Below are 17,963 nucleotides of genomic sequence, written 5' to 3'. Positions count from 1 at the left end.
TATCACATATGATATACATATAAACATATATATATAAATATTCAGTGTCAAAACGGTGATCACATTTACACTACCAACTGACTTGATTCCAAGTGCTTGTGGTCTAATCACCAACGTTATCACGTCCTGTCTGCGTGGCAGGGTGACACTGGAGTGACAGTGCTGATACGGCAGGCGGATGCGCTGCCGCGGGGCAGAAAAGCCGCTATATATTTGGGTGAGACGTAGCAGACTGTGCATACAATTCATCTGTCTCGCACAGAACTAGCATCCCATCATCCGACACCGTCACATCGGTCAACGCATAGCCTTGCTGCGTGTTTCTAGTCACACAGCTCACGGCAGCAGTCAACATCTGCACCTGATTGCAGATAGAAAGAGAGAGACCAAGCGAGCGAGAGAAAGAGCGAGAGAGAAAGAGACAGAGACAGAGACAGAGAGAGAGAGAGAGAGAGAGAGACAGAGAAAAAGAAAGAGCGCGAGAGAGCGAGAGAGCGAGAGACAGAAAGAGAGAGAGAGAGTGTGTGTGTGTGTGTGTGACAGAAAGAGAGAGAAAGAAAGAGGAGGACGTGAGGCATCTACATCAGCATGGCTTCAGTATTCTTCCTGCTGCTCGCGGCTGCTGCCTCCGTGGCACACGGGACAGACACCCCGGTGTCAGCACTAGCATCACCAGCGATGGTCAACTGCACACAGGTGGTCAACTATCCTGCCGGATTCTCACCACAAGCGCCACTAGGGTGCACTGAACTCAAGCAGCAGATCGCAGAAGAGGTGGCACAGCAGCTGGAATCGCTGGCCAACGCATCGGCAAAAATCGGTGAGTGCGAGAGGTAGCAGTAGGGCACACGTAGAACGCCACCGTCGACACATCCGTACACGAAACACGTGAAACCAGTTATCAGAAAGCATTATTAATCATGTCGACTCATGCTACTGATTTCTAGCGCATCTAGTGCTGCGTTTAGAAGGTTCAGAAATGGGAACGTTGCCACGGCAGCTGGTACAGCGATCTTTCATATTCAGGATGTAGATGTATTCATGATACCACCAAATGATTGTCATTATTGAATGCCATTGATTGCCATTATCGATTGCTAATGATTAATTAGACCAACTTGCTGATGCTTGATCACTACTAACGAACTACGTCTAGCAAGTTTCCGTAGAAACTGCAATGTAACGCCGATCATTTCGCATGGCTCCCAGGAAGGTGTGGAACTACATGCGGACCAATCAGACATTCCTTTAGAAATTGCCAGGAGATCAAGAAGGCTGGCTTCACGGAGAATGGTCTGTACTACCTCGACCTTGACGGACCAGGACATGGGAGGCCTCCGTTCGAAGTCAACTGCGACCTAGCAACAGGTACCTGGCTCAATCATACATTAGGAATCCTGTACCTAAATCTTCGTCACCATAATCCAAACCCAATCCATAACCTAAACCAACCTGAGCTTAAGGTGAGCTGGTTTCTCAGCTTTACAGAGTTAGGAGAACCTGGCAGAGCCTAACCCTGATGAACGTTGAAAACTAGTTATTCAGTGCCAAGCTTGTAGTAAACGAATGGTATAGAACAATAATCGCGTCGATCCGATATGGGATGGGGTAATGGATCTAATCATTGCATACATACAGCCCAGCTGAGGTGTATACGTCACACATGCCTAATCATAGCCCTAAACATAACACTATACCTAACCTAACCCTAACACTATCCTCACCCTAACCCTAACCCTAACCCTAACACTGCCCTTAACCTAATACTACCCCTCACGAAGTCCTACAACTAATTCTAGCCTAACCCTATATATATTACTATCCCTTACTTAACCCTAACACTTTTCCTAACCTAACCCTAACAGAAATACTATTCATTACTTAACCCTAACCCCAACCCTAACACTATTACTAACCTAGCCCTAAGGCTATACGTACAACGTAACCCTAACATTATTACTAACCTAACCCTAACACTATACATAACTTAACCCTAACACTATCTCTGACCCTAACCCTGATCATACTACTATTCATCGCTTAATCCTAACACCTTAATCCTAATACCTTAATCCACCTTAATCCTAACACTAACCCTAACCCTGACACTATATCTAACTTAATCCAAACACTATCCCAGACCCTAACCCTGACCGTTGCTCGTGCTTCAGGAACGACGGCGTTCACGCACGACTCCTCCAGAGACGTGGTGGTGAAAGGGAAGGAATCGCCCGGCTCCTACGTGTACAACGTCAGCTACGAGGTGCCCATGCACGACATACGAGCGGTCATGGCCACTGCACACAAGTGCGAGCAGTGGATCCAGGTAAGCGGTGTGATCGAGAACAGCTACTGTAAAGGAGCGGTCCGACAACTCCCGCGATAACTCACCATTCCGCCGTCAGTTTACAATGCTATTTTCTCTTTGCGCCATATTGATAACGCAAAAACGCGCACGCGCACGCGCACACTCACACAAATACACACACAGTCAGATGCACTCACACACGCACACGTTCACGCACATACACATACGCACACACGCACGCACACGCACACACGTTCACGCACATACACATACGCACACACGCACGCACACGCACACACACATACTCACACACACGCGCGCGCGCGTGCACACGCACACGCTTACGCACACACGCACGCACACACACACACACACACACAGTATATATAAAATAGCTCACGTTTTACCAATTATTCACACATGCACAGGTGTGTTATCTCTATTAAGTGCGATACCGCAGGGACAATAGAGACGGTAACAACCTTTAGGCTCACACTACAGCCTCACGTCATCTAATTATGTTGTTGTTGTTGTTGTTGTTTTCGGTTTCTTTATTTTATAATGGACTCAAGGGTTTAAATCCACATCAGTAGAACCCACTCCAGGAATCTGGCTCGGTCCAGTTTTGGCAGCTCTCACGCTTGCTCTCCATATGACACGATCCAAGGGGTCTACAGCGGAGAGATTCCACTGTTCCCTATCCTTCTTCACAACCTCCTTCCAAGACATCTTCGGCCTGCCACGTCTCCTTACACCAACAACTTGAACTTCACCCACTGTCTTGATGGCACCGATGGAGCGCTGAACATGGCCATACCAGCGGAGTCTTCTCTCACGTAATACGACATCAAGGTCCAGGATACCCAGTCTGCCCAGCAGCTCATTTGAAGGGGCAAAATCCACGATTGTGACATTGCAGAATGCAGATCCATCTGATCATTGCCCTGTAATTACACCGGAGGCGTTGCAAGTCAGCAGATTTCATTGCCCATGTCTCGCTCCCGTGCAGCATGGCGCTGCGGACACAGGTGCCATACACATGACCACGAGGCCTGAGGGACAGATGTCGAGATGTCAGGACAGGAAGCAGCTTCCGAAACTTCCCCCAGGCGGTCTTTGCTCTAATGATAGTGGCTAATTCACAGCCACCACCCGCCGAGAGAGTATCACCAAGGTAGCAGAAGGAGGGTACCACCTCCAGTTTGTCCTGCCCAATCTGCACCCCGAGGTCAAGTTCAGCACCACAAATCATGATCTTCGTCTTGCCCATATTCACTCTGAGGCCCTTCTCCTCCATGCCAGCTTCCACACTTCCAGCCTTGCCATGCATTCTTCCAAGAAATCGGCTATAATCACCAAGTCATCGGCGTAGAGATCTTCCCAGGGGACGCCAGCACGGAACTGCCGTGAAAGGGCCTCCAGTACCATGATGAACAGGAGGGGGCTCAGCACCAACCCTTGATGAACTCCCACCTTTACCTCAAACTCCTCTGAGAAACCACCACCGACACGCACACGACTACGAGTGTTGGTGTACATGCCCTGCACCAACCTCATGATCCACTCGTCTGTCCCAAGCTTCCTCATTGCCCACCACAGCACTTGTCTCGGGACTCTGTCCGCTTTATTATTATTATAAGCTAGGCAAATCTGCACTGGGTAGTGGCAGTTGCTCTGCACCCCACGGAACCAATCCAGAGCTCTTTATCACGCATGCTTTCTTTGCTTCAGTATAAATGTTACTCGGCGGTCCTCATGAAGTCGTCCAGCACGCGGTATGGATGGTGGGCATCGTGGGACGGGAGGCCGCAGCACTACTGGGGCGGGGCCCACCCCGGCTCCGACCAGTGCGCGTGCGGCGCCGCCGGTAAGTAGATCGAAACGACTTTGAGCAGACGCTGGTGGTTAGCTTGCGTGCTTTCTTAAGCCTAGCGCAGACCTGCAATTTTTGGTTGCTCGTCGCTGCAACCTGCAACCGCAAGCGATCGGTCGATGTGTCACCGTGTGTGCGCACACATCCGATTTCGAAGCAACTCTAGCACAATTGGGGGCAACAAGTCGCTCAAAATTAAAAGTTTGATTTCTTGCAACTCGTCGCAAGCGACCAGAATTGCTAAGGCCAAAGGGTTGCAGTTGCACGTTCCCGCAAACGTAGCTATTTCACAGCAATTTTTACAGCGATTCTAGAATCGCTGTCGAGTTGCATGAAAAGGTCGCAGGTCTGTGCTAGGCTTTACGCAGTGTGAATGCAGTGACTAACAACTACGGGCGAGGCTAATGTCGTATGTAAAGTCAACCATACACTCGTGTGTTGCGCGGCTATTATTCGCGCATGCAAAAATTTGCGAGAACAAGAAGAGCAGTGTTCGACTTCGTGCCAAAACTGGCACGCGCAAATATCGCCATGCAACACGCGTGTATGCTGTCTGAGGAAAGAAGCGCTCGCACTTCGCACAGCCTTGCTCAATTTCGCGTAAATGTCGCCACGCGACACGTAAGTCTCTCACCGCTGCCTTTCGTCCCTTGCTTCACAGGCAACTGCGCCAATAACGCAACGACATGTAACTGCGACAACAACGATGCCGTGTGGCGGGTGGACAATGGGATGCTCAGGGACATCGCCGCACTACCTGTGAGCGCCATCGTCCTAGGCGACACGGGTGATAAGGCCGAGATAGGATACCACTACCTGAGCAAACTAACGTGCTGGCACAGATAGAAGCACGCAGCATGTAACTGCTCTCTGCCCTCCTCTCCCCTGTCACTCCGACTCGCTCTTGCTCTCTTTCTCTCTCTCTCTTCCTCTCTCTCTCTCTCTCTCTCTCTCTCTCTCTCTCTCTCTCTCTTTCTCACTCGCTCTCGATGTTTCTCTCTCACGTACACGCTACATCTTGCTCTCTCTCTCTCTTTCTCTCACTCTCTCTTGCTGTTTCTCTCTCACACATACGCTGTATATCTCAGTCTCTCTCTCTCTCTCTCTCTCTCTCGCTCTTTCCATCTCGCGCGCACGTTGTATCTCTCGCCCTCTCTCTCTGACTTGCCTCTGACTGCTAATCAAGACAATCCTGCTCACCTGTGCTGTCACCTGGTGGTCACTTTCAGCAAGTCTCTGTGCGAGAGGCATTTCGTTCTCGTCTGGGCTGCAAACATCTGGCGACCTGCAAGACAAGAGTGTTACAGCAAATCATATTCCTGGCATAATATGGTACATTATATTATATACGAGTAAGATCGCAATAAAAGATGATTATCTTAATCTTTATCAGGACTACTTTATATAACTTTATATAAACTTATATTAACTCTTTATATAAACTTTATAAGTTTATATAATTACTCTTACTCCTTGGTTTATTCATTATTAGCTTGCTCCTGATAACAATAATTAGCTGTTATTATCTGGAGACCACTTGCTGCTGCATCCCATATCCCGCATAAACTTTGCTGTCGTGTTAGGAGTTTACAAATAAAATTCTCCCAAAAAATTATACGCTTATCGAATTTTAACGATTGTATCATAAATCACCAAAGTATCACCGAAGTCCTAGGATTCTTATGACATTGTTGGGCAGGTTCAGACGTGCATAACATTCAATTAACTAGACAGAGGGCACTCAAAGAGAGTGCATACCTCCGCGAGCGTGTAACATGTATACATGTGTATAACAGCTGGCTCGCTGCTGGCTGCTGCTGACTGGACGCCCTAAGGCAAGCTGCTGCTGACTGGACACCCTAAGCCTCTAAGGCGAGCTGGTGCTGAATCGATCGATCGGTTGAGCGTGTGTATAACAGCTGGCTCGCTGCTGGCTACACACACACACGAACACACACACGAACACACACACGAGAGCGATTACATTACCTCCCTGCAACTCTGTTGCAACGGAGGTAATCAAAGCACTCTGCCACATATTATTTCACACAAGCTCTGACGCTGCCTACCATTACAACTTAAAGAAACACAAGAAGAATATGAAGAAAAAAACATGTGGGAACAACCAGTGCAACCAATTAAGCATTGTCTCAGTAAACCAATCAAGAACCATGACACTAAGACACTTAACAAGACCTTCTACGACAGAGATCTCGTACCGCCTATGGTAATGAACACCAAACCTTTGATCGCAGCCAATTCGGAAATATAGAACAGTCTTGGAAAATAGTCTGAAAACTCAGCCAGTCCTAGTTTTCGAAAATTTTGATTCCTACTATATAAACTATAGTAAAATCCATAAAAATGAGCCCATCCTGCTCAACAGTTACCAGCCTCTAGACAGGAGGCGGGGGGTTATTTCCAACACTGCATAGCTGGCTAAACACTCACGTCTATGCTGCCCGCAGAGACTTACCTGAACTGCGACATCAGCGAGGGCAGGTGTATCGGCGTCGACTGACTCGCGACGCCACCGGTGAGCACGTCTGCGCGGTTGCCGTCGGCGACCGGCAGGGAGGCTGCGTCGTCGAGGAGCTCGCGTAACGCGATGACGTTGCGGTGACCGCATATTCTCTCGGGAATGTCGAGCTGTAATGTGTCGAGCGAGACGTCCGCGTGACTACATAAACACTACGGCCGTTTGATTCTCGCTGTACGATCGACGCCCAGTGCTGTAGTTGACCGTCTTATGCTAGCCGCACACTATCCGATCTTGCACTGTGCACAGCACTAAGCCCCCGCACACTATACGACCCGCTCCCGATCGATCGGGAGGCCACTGCACACTGTCCGACTCAAAGTTGGCACAAACCATGGCACTCTCGTGGCGTTCCAAGCGGATTTAGCGTGTACTAAAGGTCGGGAGTGTTTCCCATGGTTCGAATGCAATTCCATTTGAATGCGGTTCCCATGGCGCTGCTCTGTGATTGGTCAATTTTCTTCAGCGCTCGCCGATCGGGTCGGATGGCCACGCACACTATCCGAGTCGCGTCGTAAGCCCTCGCACACTATCCGACCCGATCTGCTCCCGATTCAAAATTCGAATCGGGCCAAAATGACCTCCCGAGCCAAACTTAAGCCTCCCGAGCCAAACTAAAGCCTCTCGATCCAATCGTAAGCCTCCCGATCGCACTCGGGTCGGATAGTGTGCGGCTAGTATTACTCGCCGTGGCACCCCCGATAATCGCACGATATTGACGGCAACGAAACACCGTGGCTGTCCCACTCATGTTACCTCCTTGCCCGTCATCTCCTTTTTGTCCCATATAAGAAAGGTTGTTAAAAAGTATGCGCCTCATTATGCCAGGGTCATAAAATTTCGGGCAATTTCATACCATCGGAACTCGTAATTTACTGACTTGCGTCATAATGTAATCACCATTTCAGAGTTACACGTCTTTATCAACTCTACTGTGATTGGTGAATGAAACGATAAGTTTGAAAAGTGATACGCTTTTGAAAATGGTAATTTCCTATTAAAGCGTGTATTGCGAGAATTTTCCAATGTTTTCCCCACTTTCATGATACCTACCGTTATTGCTTGAGTAACAGGAATTGTGTAGAGTAACGATAAAATGTCTTAGAACCTTCATATTCACCAAATCCAATGAAATCATGCACGATTACAATTTTGCGTTCTGTTTCTGTTTACCGTTGCCATCTCTCGAACTTTCTCGCGGTAGCGTGAGACATCTATCACGGTGCAGTAATGCATACCGTCGCACCGTAGAAATCGGGTCAGAGTGTAAACACAGACGTTCATACTGGCGTAACAGCAGTGTAGTACTAATGCCACGTAAAGTCTGTTATTAGAGAAGCTTGTGGATTGCCAGTCAGATAGTGACACGGGAATGACAATGACTGAAAGTGCTCTGAATTATTGACATAAAAACTCAATAATATTTACCAAACAGAATTGCACACCCTTTTGTTTTAATTATGTGCACTTGTTCAAAGACGCCATTTGTGATTTTGAGAGTCGGGACACGATAAAATTTAATGGTGGTATGATGTGGTCAAATCAATTTTTCTATGCTATAACTGCATAAAATCTTGGTGTTTTGAATGTTGGTATAATCAGTGATATTTCCACTGTCAGATGAGGCTATATTCAGCTATATTTAGTTTTTCTGAGCCAAAAAACTCGCAATACACACTTTAACTGGCGCCACAGGCACAAGCGTTGAACAGAGTCAGTGTATCGGGCTCAAAGGGGGCCTTAAACCAATTTTGCATGAGCCGCTGATGGCGATTCGATACCTTATCATCCAGCTGTCCCTCGGCCAGTCTCTGTGTTGCTGTTTGGGCGAGAGTTCGCAGCCGACTGACAGCGCCATCTATACCACTTGCCCCGAGTGTGTTATGTTTTGACTTGAGAAGTGCATTCTTAACGACGGAGATTAACGTCTGGATGGCCCTTCTGAAATGACATCATCATTATTATCATTGTCAAAGTAAGATAAAAACTGTAATAAAATTTATGTTACTAACATGTTATAACGTTGCGATGCTTATTACGATATTATATTATATATATATATATATGATACATTAAACATAATATAGACACTACATTACCCACTGCAGTTAAGCAATTAACAAACGTGAGCAATTAACACTGGGTACATAAGATCATACCCTCATTTCATGCAGGTTTTAAGTGGTAAATTGATGATTTCTCATTTTTTTCCAACAATCTGAGCACTTACTGGCATTCCTTGCTTAACCGCAAGTTTCTGTTTTAACATTACTAGATTACCCGGTATCCTGCTCCTCTTCCAGAATCGTCTGCATTTTGTTCAGAAGGCAGATGAAATCGCTGAGGGCCGAAATATGTGGATAGAGAGGGCAGCACTGCTCCGGAGCATAGCTCTTCCCACCAAGGCGTACACGCATCACGTACGATGTCACTGTCTGGTGATTGAAACAACAAACGCTTATTGACTGTTACTATGGTGATTGATACAACAAATATAAACTATGGAAATAAATCGAAACTCACAGTAATCGGACACCACTTGTAAACTAGCTGTGCACAATCCCAACGTGGGTTTATCGATAAACAGGTAAGAATTACAATAGCAGTTTCATTCATGATGTTGTCGGGTCTTCTTACATTCACTGTTAATTACATTTGGTGTGCACTCAACGTGTATTATAAACTACTGTAAATAGGTACTCGGCAACCATGCGCAAAAGCAACTTTATTGCCATAGCATATCCTTTTAGACTACCATTTCCTCAGTAAGTCGAATATATATTTCATAAGATCAATACGATTTAATATGGGGCACAGGTAGCCAAATTTGACATCACCACATAAAGTACATATAAAGTACAACAATTGCTGCTATGGCAAGACCTACATAGTTGATTTTGCCAAAAGCAGTTTTAGCATGGGTGTACAGGCAGTTTATAATAACCTAGCACATTTCTACAATCTCCTAACCCCAACAATTGTTTTATATATTATTTTGTTAGGTGCACCTGGAATAACGGCATTCCCCGTTTTCGTGCCAGTCGTTTCAACTCCGTGAAAGCTGCGTGGTTGATTCCTCTCTCCGGTACATTGATGATACAAGCCAATGACATCTCATCTCTAGAGTTGATGAGCAGACGTAGATAGCCAATCAAAATTTTCATGACATAAGCCTGAAAGCATTTCATTTCATTTAAAAAAAAATTATTGCTTAAATATTGTTTTTACTATTTTTATATAGATGCAATAGTGATTTAGTTATTTGGAAAATTGCATTCAACATAGGGATATTATTAGGAATGTGTAAAGTAATGGCTTCATATGTTACAATGTACTTTTATGAGCACCTGTTTTTTTACAGAATATGATGCGTTGAAGCAGAGAATGCAGTGTAATGTCAGAGGCTGAGTCAGATACAGCCTCTGCATCTCATAGTGTAAGAGACTAAGCAAGATATGGCTATGAACCTCTGTAACGCTAGCTAAACGAAGCCACTCATGTTAATTAACAACTGTACAAACAAGTGCCGCAGAGCGACAGCACTCAACTGACGTGTACTGTAGCCAGGTATTCTTCTTATAAACTCACTGGCAACCGAATCAAGTGCGCCCTCCTGCCATCACGTTCGCGCTCAGAGCATACATCTAGGATACTACTAATACAGATCTAAAATCTATGATAGGCTTTGCTATACCTACTGGTAGTACAGTAATAAAGATACAGCTTGTACGTGCACACGCACCCACGCACGCACGCACGTGTAAGTGCACACGCACGCACGCACATGTACGTGCATACGCACGCACGTGTACGTGTAGACGCACCCACGCACGCGCGCACGTGTACGTGCACACGCACGCACGCACGCACGAACGTGTACGTGCACACAAACGCACGTGTACGTGCACACGCATGCACGTGTACGTACACACGCACGCACGCACGCACGTGTACGTGCACACACACGCATGCACGCACATGCACTTGCACACGCATGCAAGCAAGAGCTAATAATACCTAATAGCTAATAATAATATAGGTATTATTAGCTCTTGATGCAAGTACGTGTACGTGCGCACGCACGCCCGCACGTGTACGTGCACACGCACGCATTCACGCACGTGTACGTACACACGCACGCACGCACGCACACGCACGCACGCACGTGTACGTGCACACGCACGCACGCACGCTCGCACGCACGCACATGTACGTGCATACGCACGCACGCACGCACGCACTCCCGCACGTGTACGTGCACACGCACGCACGCACGCACGTACGTGTACGTGCTACTTTAGAGAGCAGGTAGGTTAATTAATTTACTTTTCTATCAGATCAGACTTCCTCCCAGATGTCTTTGCACCTCTACTTTGCAACTCTGATTTCAATTCATTTACGGGTTTTCCTTCGTAACTAGACGCCATTGTTTAGCAGTGATAGCGGACAGTGCACGCGCGCCATCTATCTAGCGATTAGTAAATGGCTAACCTCAATAGCTCTAGTTGCCGCAGGCAACTTTACGCGAACTATAGTACTAGAGCTATGTCACAGGTAGCTCTAGAACTATAGCTCTCCGCTCCGCCGCAGGAGCGGAAGCTAGGCTATAGTTCTAGAGCTATATCACAGGCACTTGGAACGTCTCAATAAAATAAAAAAAAGTAAACACGAAATGTATTTACTACCAAAGTCTTAATGTTTCTCTACTCTATTTCGCCTATTATTGCCGATAACTTGCTGTAAATGCCGGTCAAATGCTCATCTGCAACACACAAGTACCGGTACACCGCACGCCCGCCCTGTGCACAAACAGCATGAATACGAGAGTTGTAGTCAGTCAACAAATCCATGTTTAACCCCTGGTTTTGGAGGTCAAAAGGTTATCAGACACTTACTCTTCGCACGTCAGCAGAAAGTAGATTTCACGGTCCTTTCAATAAAGTGATAAAAACGTTAGGTCAGCGCTGAAACAAAAATGTTTTGCACTCGGTCCATTAGACCATGTCCTCAGAAAATATCTGATATCTGACCTTTCCCCCACTGCCCTTTGACCTGTGACCTCCAATTTCGCACTGGTGATGGGTTTCCTCCCCATCACACTATACATCAAATATTAAGAGCGTAGGTCAAGCCGTTGAGATTTGTCCCGCAATTCCGTATTTCCTCTTATACCTTAAGTTAAGGGGGAAATATTCTCCCTCCATCGACACATCTTGACCTTTGACTCTTGACCCCCAAATTCGACATCACGAGTCCTTTTCGCGATCCCCCCCGACGTCTCAAATATCAAGACTGTACGTCGAGCGGTTAAGATTTGTGCCCAACTGTTCACAGACGCACGGACGGACGGACGGACGGACGCACGAACGCACGGACGCACAAACGCACGGACGGACAATTATGCGATTCTACAAGCTGCATCTGACTTCGTCAGCTGAGCTAAAAATAACCTATGATAGATGGCGCCGCCTCTTTTTAATTTATATTCAACACCACGATTCTAGGACAACTACCCCCTGGACAACTACCCCCTGGACAACTACCACCCGGACAATTACCTCCCTATGACAACTACCACCCTAGGACAATTCCCCCCTAGGACAACCCTAACCCTAACCCTAGGGGGGTAGTTGTCGGGGTGGCAGTTGTCCGGGTGAGAGTTGTCCTAGGGGGGTAATTGTCCGGGTAGTAGTTGTCCTGGGGGTAGTTCTCCAGGGGGTAGTCATCCGGATACGAACACCACAGTTGTAGTAGCCATGGTAGGTGGCGCTACATAACGTTAATGTGTTCTTCACCTCGGTTGCCGCCGAAGGCTTGTCACCAGAGGGCTCCACGGGAGCAACAAGAATCTCCTCTAACCGACCCGCATCTATGCTTATCTCCGGCGACACTACCTCTCCTTCGCGGAGACTGGCGTCGAGGGACGTCTCCACGGTGACATTGTATACTCGTCTGTTTCGGCAAAGCATCGATATAAAAGCGCGCTGAAAAGGAAATGTAAAATAATGTAGTGTTACCGCCACTGTATTATTTAAAGAGAAAGAGATAACAACAGGGGAACGAGATTGAAGGGAATCGAAATAAAAAAGAGAGAACACTGCGGGAGTTGTAAAAAAAGGTGGTAAAAGAGGAACCTGCAACTTGATGACCTATTTAACTTATCCCAATAAGCCAGCAGGTAGTACTTACTGACTTATTGGGATAAGTTGGACACCCTCACGCTATTCTATGTTCCCCTAAGAATGAAGCCAATTAAGTAAATGAGTACATTTGTGAGTAAGTAAGCAAACAAACAAGCAAACAAGCAAGCAAGCACATAAGCAAACAATCAAACAAATAAACAAGCAAGAACGCAAGCAACTCAAGTACGTAAGTAAATAAGTACGTTAGAAAATAAGTAAGTAAATGGACATTCTGATGAGAAAAGAGCATGTCACCTGTATTGGACACTGTGGAATCCCGACAAACAGCAAGGGCTTGCGATTGTGACAGCACTCATCATCCTCGGCAGCACCACTCATAGATTTATCCATTAGGAATGCCAGCAGCCCCCTCTCATCAACAACGTCACATTCGTCGAGGAACCTGTAGTAGCTCTTACGTGCCGATTCCAGCTCCAACCTATCAGCTACCCCGGCCAGGGATGGCTCTGACCTATCAGCTTCTACGGCCGGGGATGGCTCTGACCTATCAGCTTCCACGGCCGGGGATGGCTCTGACCTATCAGCTTCCACGGCCGGGGATGGCTCTGACCTATCAGCTTCCATGGCCGGGGATGGCTCTGACCTATCAGCTTCCATGGCCGGGGATGGCTCTGACCTATCAGCTTCCATGGCTGAGGTTGGCTCTGACCTATCAGCTTCTACGACCGAGGATGGCTCTGACCTATCACTGTCACTGGAGCAATCTGAGATTCCTGTTTTTCTGTGTGTGTTAACAGTAGTACTACATGGGAGGGCAGGTCTCCGGCGTGATGTACATGCGGCCGTGGCGGCCATCGTCAGGTGGCGCTCTAGTTCCAACACCCTACTCAGCTCCACGTGAAAGTCACCTCCTTCCTGAAAATTATGCGCAACCATTATTCTACCTTCCAAAGCCTTTCCATTTTCCATTTCACACTCTCCACTCTCGTATATTTGTAAATAAAAAAAAATTACAAATGTCCAGCAGCAAAGTGGTACAGCAGAGATGCGTGCTCCAAAGTGAAAATGTCCCACTAAAGACAATGGGTTATTATATGGGTTATTATATGGTTAGCAATGCACAATGTTACTTACGTCTTTGCTTTTTTGAGCCAGGCACAACTGTAAGGCCACCAATGCATCATGCTTGTTCAGAAGTAACTTCTTGGATGGTAGTCCATGCCGTCTCGCCCAGTCTAGACACAGTCCAGTTGCAGTCTGATATACAGTGAGCCGATAGCATGTATCAAGGCTGGCCACCAACGTGTTGCCATCGGCTATAGGAAGGTGAGATTAATATTACTATGCATCCACTTTTACAGTATAATCAACCAATTTAATTACTGGAATAAAGTAACGGCAGAGCATAGCAACGGTAGCAACTTATCTTCTGGGCACTTCTCACGAGGTTATTTAAATTTTATTAACAGACATGTCCAAAGCCAATATTCTAAACATTGACTATATCACAAAGACGTATTCAGCTGCAGAAACCATATGTATATGTATGGAAATGGAATGGATGTATGAATTCCATGGAAGGAACTATGGTCCATGAATGTATTATATATTATATTGTGTTTTTTATTATATTAAATGGTACATGGTACCCTTAGCACTTCATCATCCATATATCACTACCTGCTACACATCTTAGTTTGTCGAGGACAAGAGTCAGAATGTTTTTGTCCATGCAGGAACTGGATAAAAAATAGGCATCTGCTGTTCCACGCTCACTCGATTTTCCTTCCGATCCCATTTTTCGTCTGCCTATAATCATGTTATACAGGATTATAAAATCGTGATATCTAGCTTTAAAAAAATCACTCCAACAAGGCTCGGCACCCGTATGCTAGTAACAGGGAAGAAAGCACAGAAACAGAAGTAACTTGAAATTTACTGAGTGTATCGGTATCGGTGACTTTATTATTGTTTGATTGGTTGGTACATAGAACACTTAATCTGATATAGCCTTATTGTATTTATAAGGTGATTTATCAACTCTCTCACTCTCTCTCTTCCTCTTTTCCAATTCTAGGAGCAAGAAGGGCACGTTAGTAAAAAGCAGGTTTTATTAGATTCAAACGAATCGATTCAAGAAAGCTCTGAGAGTGAGAGTAATGATAAGGCCCAATCCTAGTTAAGTTTAGCACCCCTGTCAGATTAGCTAAGCATAGGCCTATACGCAAACAGTTTAACTATATATATATATACGTGGGGGGGGAAATTTTGCACAGGGGAGAGATAGTGATACGCCAGGGGACGGCTCTGATTGGCTAATTTTGTCTCTTGTTTATTTTATTTTTTATTATTTTTGGCTAATTTTGTTTTATTTTAGAATTAGGGATAGGGTTAGGGTTAGGGTTAGGATTAGGGTTAGGGTTAACTGATTTCTATATCCACAACTTATTTATACTAATAATGCACCATCTAGCAGATCACTATCTCTCCCCCGAGACCTACTAACCTCATATAAGTGTTAATCTTCAAAAGTCCTGGGGACTATAATGAAGATGGAGAGAGAAGTGGATCAAGTTGGTAGATCCACACTGCGGATAGCAGCGAAAAAGGTTGTAAATTTGCCATTTACTAAGGATAAAGGCAGTGAATTCCAATACGGAATCACAGAGACAAAGAAGCTAAACTTAAAAGGATCCTTAGAAGTTTGTACATGCCGAAAACAGTGAACACGCTCAGATGAGCGGGTGCAGCGAACAGGCTTCATTAAGCAAGAGGGAATGCCAATTTTCATCTCACCATGATAAATTTCATAGAAAGTTATGAGTTTTGAATGAAGAAAGAGGACACGAAGAGGAGGCCATTCAAGACGAGCCAAAACAACATCAACACTATCATCATAGTTTCTGGAAACACATCTCGCAGCTTTATGCTAAATGGTGTCTAATTTAGAGCAGTTCTGAAGTCTATAGAGGCACCAGGCTGGCGAAGCATATTCTAATATGGGCAGAACCATAGTTTTAAAAGCTCGGGACCGAGTTTCAGAGTCAGCAAAGCTAAGATTACGCCGTAACAATAAACATGCCGAAGGATCGGGATGCTTTCTTACAAGTAGTCAACGTGGGCATTCCAGCAAAGATCATTACTAATAATAACACCCAAATATTTGTAAGTAGGGGAAAGAGATAGATATTTATGATACAGCGAGTAAGTAAAAGTCAAGGGTGATTTGGAGCGAGTAATGCGAAGAATTTTACATTTTTCTGCATTGAATGACATACCCCATGATGTTGCCCACTTCTCAGTACGAGTAAGGACACTCTGTAGGGCTAACTGATCGCTCTTATTGACGATGGTGCGGTACAGAACAGTGTCGTCAGCAAAGAGGCGAATAGAAGTAGAAGGGTCAGTTTCGGCCAACAAATCATATCAACATCATGGCCTACTAGTGCTGAGAGGGTCTATGTAACTCAGGGTACTGCCAGAACGTACCCTGAGTTGTGTGTGTGTGTGTGTGTGTGTGTGTGTGTGTGTGTGTGTGTGTGTGTGTGTCTACGAGTGTCTGTGGAAGCAGCGGTGGGAGCCGGCTTATAACCACATCTACACATAACAAAACGCCTGGGTTTTACCACAGCGTAGGAGTGTAGTACCACCACCTATGTGAGACCTTCTTTTGCAAGTTGAGTAGACCGAAAACCCCGCGTGAAGATGCAAACCCCGAAAGCAGCTTGAAACATGATTTACCAGCCGGGCGCGTTGTTCATATATGCATGCTACCATTTCTCTACGTCAGTCCCAGATATAGTGCTTATAAGATGTATCCTTACCTTCTGCTCAGGTGATGAGTCTCGTGGAAGACGCTAACTGTCGCAATCGCCGCAAACGGCCTGGTAGTAGGCGCAGATCACGGCGTGATCTTGATACTATGAGCTTACAGCGCCACCTAGCGACAAATGAGGTGGTAGTACCTGTCGAACTTGGTGAGTTGTAAAACAGTGTCTCAGATCAGATCACTCATCCGTACCGCCGAGGGAGGCATAATAATGAAGCAGGAAGCAGTCATGAATAATACAATAATAATTATGCGAGCCACTGTGTGATGTACCGAGACGGTTTGTACATCAGTCCATCGTAACATTTAGGTATACGGTTAACTGTGTCACGACGTTTCCTTGTGAACTTTGTTGCTGCACGTTCGCTCTAACTACCTCGCGCTCGTTAGATACAATAATGTAATCCAACAAGAGTAGGGATTGGGTTTGTTGTAGAAACCCCTACTCTTGTTGGGTTACATTATTGTATCTACGCGCTCGTATGCTAATGTTGAGGCCACACTGTCACACTTATTCAAATTCGTTTGTAAAAAATCCGTTCCATTAAACATATTATGTATTTCAGACGCGATCCTGGAAGAACTAAAGAGAATGGCCGCGGAGGACGATCACCTGATCGGCTATAAAAGGCCGGTCTTCATCTAATATATAGACAATTAGACATGGCTTTCTGCTACAGATGTATAATTTTGAATGCTTATTAATTTATTAATAATATCTTATAATAGTAGTAGTAATATAATAATAATCTGTCTGGGCGAGATATCAACGCCCTCTTGTATTTGGTTGCTAGGTCGGTCAAGCCAGATCAGTTCTTTACGCTTGCACCAAAAACCGTCGACTTTGCGGCTCTCGTTAATAATTAGTGCTTTTTAGACCGCCGCTTCCGCAACGCTGATTGGTTAGACCTATCTGATAATCACTCCAGGCGGATTGATCATTGTGCATTGGATGGTCGTTAAAATGGACAGTTCGCCATTGCATTAACGTCATTGTGGACATGACATTCATGTTCAATATTCTTTAGTTTCTAATCGGCAGAGATGTGTTTTTATGTAACATGATATTTTATTGCTCGATTGAAATACTATGAAACCAATGGAAACCTATGTATTCGTCCTAGTGACATGTGGCGCCTTCAGTTCATACTAAATTGATCATTATATATTTTTTATTATGTATACTATATTTATATTAATTAAATACGATTGTACGTACATATATCGATGTATATTAAGTAAACACGATAATTACGAAACACGAGAACATG

The 17,963-nt window shown here is 45.5% G+C and overlaps 2 protein-coding genes across 3 annotated transcripts in view; one reads left to right on the top strand and one right to left on the bottom strand.

Moving 5' to 3' along the window:
* LOC106815600 (PCNA-interacting partner-like) overlaps window positions 1-16,732 on the bottom strand; it is a 19,078-nt gene extending 2,346 nt beyond the window's left edge. Inside the window, exons 1-11 of one of the 2 annotated variants that reach the window (XM_014820082.1) lie at window positions 16,688-16,730; window positions 14,544-14,672; window positions 13,998-14,179; window positions 13,606-13,778; window positions 13,158-13,407; window positions 12,516-12,704; window positions 9,729-9,893; window positions 9,001-9,155; window positions 8,502-8,661; window positions 6,658-6,830; window positions 5,382-5,466 (exon numbers count right to left, since the gene is read on the bottom strand). In XM_014820082.1, the coding sequence (XP_014675568.1) occupies window positions 5,382-5,466; window positions 6,658-6,830; window positions 8,502-8,661; window positions 9,001-9,155; window positions 9,729-9,893; window positions 12,516-12,704; window positions 13,158-13,407; window positions 13,606-13,778; window positions 13,998-14,179; window positions 14,544-14,661 (1,650 nt within the window). In that variant the 5' untranslated portion in view covers window positions 14,662-14,672; window positions 16,688-16,730. Of the gene's footprint in view, window positions 1-5,381; window positions 5,467-6,657; window positions 6,831-8,501; window positions 8,662-9,000; window positions 9,156-9,728; window positions 9,894-12,515; window positions 12,705-13,157; window positions 13,779-13,997; window positions 14,180-14,543; window positions 14,673-16,687 lie in introns of both variants that reach the window. The other variant, XM_014820081.1, reaches the window with a different exon arrangement.
* Window positions 493-5,110, top strand: LOC106815601 (neurexin-4-like). Its single transcript, XM_014820083.1, has 5 exons — window positions 493-820; window positions 1,210-1,368; window positions 2,172-2,326; window positions 4,040-4,175; window positions 4,843-5,110. The coding sequence occupies exons 1-5, from the start codon at window positions 589-591 to the stop codon at window positions 5,025-5,027; spliced, it is 867 nt and encodes a 288-aa protein (XP_014675569.1). The 5' UTR covers window positions 493-588; the 3' UTR covers window positions 5,028-5,110.
* Window positions 16,733-17,963: the final 1,231 nt, after the last annotated feature.

This window comes from Priapulus caudatus, unplaced genomic scaffold (assembly GCF_000485595.1).
Source record: "Priapulus caudatus unplaced genomic scaffold, Priapulus_caudatus-5.0.1 Scaffold1155, whole genome shotgun sequence".
NCBI lineage: Eukaryota > Metazoa > Priapulida > Priapulimorpha > Priapulimorphida > Priapulidae > Priapulus > Priapulus caudatus.
This window is presented reverse-complemented; position numbering and strand designations above follow the sequence as displayed.

Excerpts from the sequence above, each read along its gene's own strand:
- LOC106815601 (XM_014820083.1), top strand. The coding sequence starts at position 589 with ATGGCTTCAGTATTCTTCCTGCTGCTCGCGGCTGCTGCCTCCGTGGCA. Across the intron at positions 1,369-2,171 it reads CAACTGCGACCTAGCAACAG|GAACGACGGCGTTCACGCAC; the intron begins GTACCTGGCTCA and ends CTCGTGCTTCAG. Across the intron at positions 4,176-4,842 it reads GTGCGCGTGCGGCGCCGCCG|GCAACTGCGCCAATAACGCA; the intron begins GTAAGTAGATCG and ends CTTGCTTCACAG.